Source organism: Opisthorchis viverrini (assembly GCF_000715545.1).
Source record: "Opisthorchis viverrini unplaced genomic scaffold opera_v5_153, whole genome shotgun sequence".
NCBI lineage: Eukaryota > Metazoa > Platyhelminthes > Trematoda > Opisthorchiida > Opisthorchiidae > Opisthorchis > Opisthorchis viverrini.
Window position 1 is genome coordinate 1060182 of NW_008751810.1, and position 5745 is coordinate 1065926.

At 44.5% G+C, this 5745-nt stretch overlaps 1 protein-coding gene across 1 annotated transcript in view; it reads right to left on the reverse strand.

Moving 5' to 3' along the window:
- Nucleotides 1-2060, reverse strand: part of T265_14187 (hypothetical protein) — a gene marked incomplete at both ends in the record, with an annotated part of 45409 nt that extends 43349 nt beyond the window's left edge. The window contains 3 exons of the mRNA XM_009172416.1: nt 1605-1681; nt 1730-1826; nt 1869-2060. Of these exons, the coding sequence (XP_009170680.1) occupies nt 1605-1681; nt 1730-1826; nt 1869-2060 (366 nt within the window). The remainder of the gene's footprint in view (nt 1-1604; nt 1682-1729; nt 1827-1868) is intronic.
- Between the last annotated feature and the right edge of the window lie 3685 nt (nt 2061-5745).

The following is a 5745-nucleotide window of genomic DNA, read 5'->3' on the forward strand; positions in this document are numbered from 1 at the left end:
CCCAATCATCGGTGAACGAAACTGTGGCAGCTACAACCACTGTACGATGAGTACGCGGTTCTTACAGCTGACAATGATGATGATGATGATGACTCAACAGAAGTAAGCAAATGAGACAGTGTTGTCGGTGGTGGATACAGCAGGCTTGTAGAAACAGATTCGGGCAAAGCAAATCACCCGGTTAGGAAAATTGAGTGATTTCGCGGCAAACTTCCCGAGTAGGGCTACACAATGTAACATCCTTGGGTTGCCACACATCTCTAGAAAAGATAGGAATGTTATTCAAGGTCATATACACCCAGATAACAAGTACCGCAAACAAGGACAGGTCTCTTGGTATGCGCTTCAATGTCAGTCGTATCCAGCGTCAAAACAGAAGCGATACAAGCGAAGAGCACCAACCAACAAACTAGAACGCACATGAAGCGCGCATTCAAGTGGGCACGTGGGTACACCTCAAAGAGTCACGTACGGATGTTACTGCTTCGGTGATAAAAAAAGCGATCTGGAGAAACAAGACGACGAGTTTTGCTATATATCCATAGGACAGAGGACGCAGCGGCTAAATAATAAAATAATTGTTCAGCTGTAGCACCCTTTCGGTGCCTAGCTGCCATGCCACCCGAAGGAAGCACGAGGGCTGAGATACTGCCAGGTTGCCCCAGCCTAGACAGGGGAAGTCGAGAGGCGGGGGTCGGGTTCGAACCACGGGCCTTCCGGTCAGTAAATTCGCGCTCTAACCACTTGAGCCATCTCGCCCCCCACTCAGCGGCTAGCACCACAGTGAAGAACACGCTTAGACGAAAGGCCGTTTAAGCGATGGGTCGTCATGTGGAAGTACTGGACAGAAAAATCACATATGATCAGTACCCACCTCTTTCCATTACTCCATAAAGGACAACCTGGAGAAATGGTATTTCCGGATGACCGCACCACAGTGCATACTGACTCATTGTCGAGATCATAGCACAACCCGCGTACTATTTGGTTAGATTATTCCGTACAAACGTATGAAGATGGATCCTTTAGAAAACGTGTGGAGAGGAGACACAAGATCTGCAAAAGCACTTTAATACCGTTAATGGAACGTTAATCGTCGATGGACAGGGGGACTCGAAAGCGAATTTGATGGAGAAATTACGGTGAAACTAGGCTGAACTTATGCTGAAGTGCACTCGTTTTCGTCCCTAGTTCACTGTCCTCATGGGCGTTTCAAACCCATCTAACACGCGACGTACTTAAAGGATGTTGTAAGTAGCATGGTTCATGACGAAAACACAGAGTTCTTATTGTTTGACATACTCGTCAAAGGGACTTTCTCAACTATTGAACACTCGTTTTTCAACCACCTTGGCGATGACGTTTCCTTGTGCGGTGATGAGGTTCAGAGGAAATTTTTAAATGGAACGAAAAGTTAGAAAACACAAAATAAAAACCAAAAGACAAAAGGTGATATCGAGGTTAAGTGAACCTTCAACTTTCAGGTTGCATGCTGGTTTCTGGTGGGTGTTTATCGTCCAGTTTGCATAAGTGTATTTCAGGTTTACATAAATGGACGGGAAAGAGGGTAACGCAGACTAATACACCAAAAAGCAGCTACTTACCCACTCCAAAAAAACTTGTGCAATTAGGGGAGCGCACGAATCAATCTCTATGGCACGAGAAAGTCGCAAAACGAAATCTGTAATGTGAGAGTTGGAAGGAACCTTGCAGTATTTCTATAACTTACCTTCAAAAACAGGTAACAGTCTATCAATGGTATAGAAGAGTTTGTGAATTTCGGTGGGCTCTAGGATAGAAAGGCGTCGAAGCGGTTCCATGTAATACTAAGAGACAAAAAATTGTGAAACCAAACAGCCGACCAGTACCTTAACAGCCGTAATCAAGTCAAGCATATGTTTGCATTCGCCGTCATAAAATTCCTCAACAAGCTGCAGGTATGAACGAACAACCAGTAGTGGAAGACCACAAGAACTCACCTGAATGCGCTCCAGAATGCTTTTTGATGGTGCTGATCTGAGAATCGCAACCGCCGGAGTACAAATACTTGGACTGCACATAGCAAACTTTGGTGAGTCGGGTGAACCAGGACAATGGAGAAATCATATGGTGCGATGAAGTTCGTCTCCGATTTCAACTTGCTTCCTGAAGTGCGTCGTTTAGCGTTAATAGTATGATCGTCTCATTAAGAAAGACTAAGGGTAGCATCCACCGAATGTAGCAAAAGAGCAATTGGAGAGAATCTATAAGACAGAGGCTGTCCAAAGTTTCCAGAGACCAAAATGGGGACGTCAAGAAAGGCCAGAACTAACATGTAAGTCAATTTAACATAAGAAAACCACAAGAACCAGAATATCCATTTACACAACCAAGTCACTCACCACTAGCCATCCGTTCCCTCAACTGCTTTACTTACAGTGGGACATAAGGACACAAAATACTTACGCCTAATCCGGTTGCCTTTGAGCAGAAAATATTCAGGTGGATGATACTCATGGTCATAGCTCTCAAAGCCGCGTTCCTGCGAGGCCTAGAGACTGGTAAATACCGTTAAAAAGCATCCGTATTACATTGGATTTACTTTACAAACCTACCGTGTTGCTTAGTACCACTGAAGGAGTTCTTTCTTCAGGCCAACGGAAGGGTGGAACTTTTCGATGTAACTAAAGAAAATTAAGACTTGTTTCTCCTATCACCTTCATATACTTCAGCCTCTGTATTGTTTGTTCCGATCTCGCGCGATCATCCGGCTGGAATTCCTTCAAAATCCTAAAGGATACTCCTAAATAAATTGCGGAGAACAAGTCGATGAATTTTCTCCAAAAACCTACACCAACTCCAATGGAGCGGACTTAATTCCACGTACATTTGCACTGCCGAATGGCAGAGATTAAGGTTCGGTCCCATATTTCAGAACAAACCAACATAAGTGAGGTGTAAAACAATATTTTACGACAGTGCACCGAAACTTGATGGACCGAGTATCCCTTTCCGGGATTCTAGTGTAAGAGAGAAAAGGAAGAACTACATATATCCGAGAAGCACATGAGGAATGTTCAAGCATTATGTGCATAAATAGTCAATCTAAAGATCACCGTTAGCAACTCCTACACCACTCCTGTACGAGTCATCGCTTCTGGATCACCGGACGCATGGAGGGAGAAGTGAGAAAGACCTAAGTCCGTCTTTGATGTCCTGATACACATAGCCACGCTTGGGTCTTGCTTGCACGTTTCAGAGAGACGGCATACATAAATTTTGAGGGATGTCTGGGGTTCAAGTCGCGTCACGGCCATTGGATATGCACTGCTGACGAGCTCTAATAAGAGCGAAACTCGAGTCTGGTGTTTCGGTTTGGTGTGGACTCATCATAATAATTACGCTAGAACAGGAGGGCGGCCGTTCAAACGAGTGGCATGAATATGAATAATTTTGAGTACTGTCTGCTCCTATGCAGAAAGAATCTCGTGGATTTGTCAAGGTGTTGTTTTTTCGTCAATAGACAATGGAGTGTATAGGTCCCATCGATTAGACCCAGAAACGTTTGCTCGTGGGGTGGGGAAAGAGGTGGAGGGGAGATCGGTGGACACGTAACTGGACGCAGCTAACTTGGACAGTGAACTTGAAACCCCTGAAGGCTTCGGAAATAATTGAATGTATTTGGCCCCTCTAGCGTAATCGAGCTGCCGGCTTTGACGAAGTCCCGTCCGCTATGTTCAAGCGTGGGAGTAGTGACCCCGGTCGGTGTTTACCCATCTTCATTTTTTCTGTGGGGGGAGAGGACGTTCCAGCTAACTTAGATTAGTCGACAGTATAGTGCCCGTATTCAAGAAGAATGAATGCAGTGCGTGTGGAAGGGAAATGAGTTTGGCTCCTGTTGTAACCGCCGTTTGCGTCGCTTATCTTGCGTCATTAAAATTTTAATGAGGCACATGGAGAAGTGACCCAATCGTGTTGTTAAGAACGGCGATCAGGATTACGGCCGAAAGGAACTGTATGGACCATGTCTTCAAAATCCGCCAAGAGTTAGGGCGACGATGTGCGTACTACATGCGTAAAACATGCGTTCGATTTTGTCGACCGGTGAGTTTTTTAAACGTGCTTGCGCAGTTGGCTACGTCCCGGAAATTCATGAACACCGTGTGCTCTCTGTTTACGTACTTGATGGCGCTTGGGATGTATGAGGATATTTCAAAGGCTTTCCTACAAGCAGAATTGTCCGGAATGTAACTCTCTATCTTTTTTTGGATTCACTATCGATGGGGTTATAAGATGAACACGGAAAGGGTTCTAAAACAGATCTCTTCGTGTCAGGAAGGTCAGGTTTCTGAAAATAATCCCAGAATGCACGAAACTTACCGAAGCCTTCAAAGCCCTTTGAAATCGCGGCAAAAACGCCCTCAGCCACCCGGGCCAGAAAAGCCAACTGCCGATTGGGCGTCCAAGCAGCCAATCAGGTTAGCAACAACCGGTGATGCTAGGTGTTCGTGCATGCCATACAAGCAACGCTAACTTATCACCCAACGTCGATGAGAGCCGATTCTTGTGCACGCCAAACCCGAAAACACGATTGGTTGAAATAGGCTTAGTCACCCAAGCTAACAATATTTGGGCACATTACCAAAGGCTTCCACCATTTGCTGTCCTTGGACGTTTTGTGTACTAACATTGGGCTGTGTTAAAAAGGGTGAGTCCCCGGTTTGAGTCCGGAGTCAGTCGCCAGACTACTTTCCCACGGAAAAGAAAGTGCATATTTCTCCTGCAAGCACATTCTCTCGTGAGCACAATCGTAAAACAGTCTCAAGATGTATGCCGCCAGAAATAACGTTGATGTTATTTCTTAGAAATGATATAACTTCTAAGGCACACTGAATCACAGAACACTATTAGTTTAACTGACGGTCATTGATCCACGGTGTAAAAATATGATGGACCAATAGTGAAGCAACTGTAAGTTCCGAATGTGTAGGGTTTAAGATATTTAGGTATGACCATTGCTATACATTCGAAAACATAGATGTCGATCTCCTACTGAACGAAATGGTATTAGGAGTCATAAGGAAGTCGCATAAGGGAGGAATCGATGAGGAGTGCCCTAAACTACACAGACACGTTTCGCAATGTTGAGTTAACCTATTCAGTTGATAAACATAGGTTGAACACATCCCACGTGGAATATGCGCAGATTTCCTGTAACAAATTCCCTAAACTCTTTTGGGCTTTTTTTCCGCCTGCTTAAATACACCATCTTTAATTTATGCAATTTATTCGTTTAAACCGTTCTTCACCTTGGCCGGAATTATTTTTGGCTTGACTACGGGATTTTCGGAGTTGAGAATGCTTCCGTGGTATGTTGGTCATTGGTTTTTATTTAGTAAGCAAAAGTTCAAGGTCACCGAACAAAACCGATCCACATTTTACCACTAGTTTATGGCGTAAGGCGCGAAATCACGCCCAAGCCTATTTTAGAGTTCCGCTGTCTTCTTAAAAGGTGAGATAACCATGGCAAATATCTGAATCACGTTTGTGTTTTATACTCCACGAACGTAACGAATGAGCTGAGTTCGTTCAGGGAAGAAGCTCATCTTCCATTATGCCTAACAATGGAGGACAGCGGTAGTGCTGCGAGTATGATCTCTGTTTATGATCCCACTTCTTAGATGTGCAGAAGCAGTCAGTAAACGGTGCAGCCTTATTAGATATCTACGTGTGAATTACCAACACAACGATATCTTTCCCACTAGA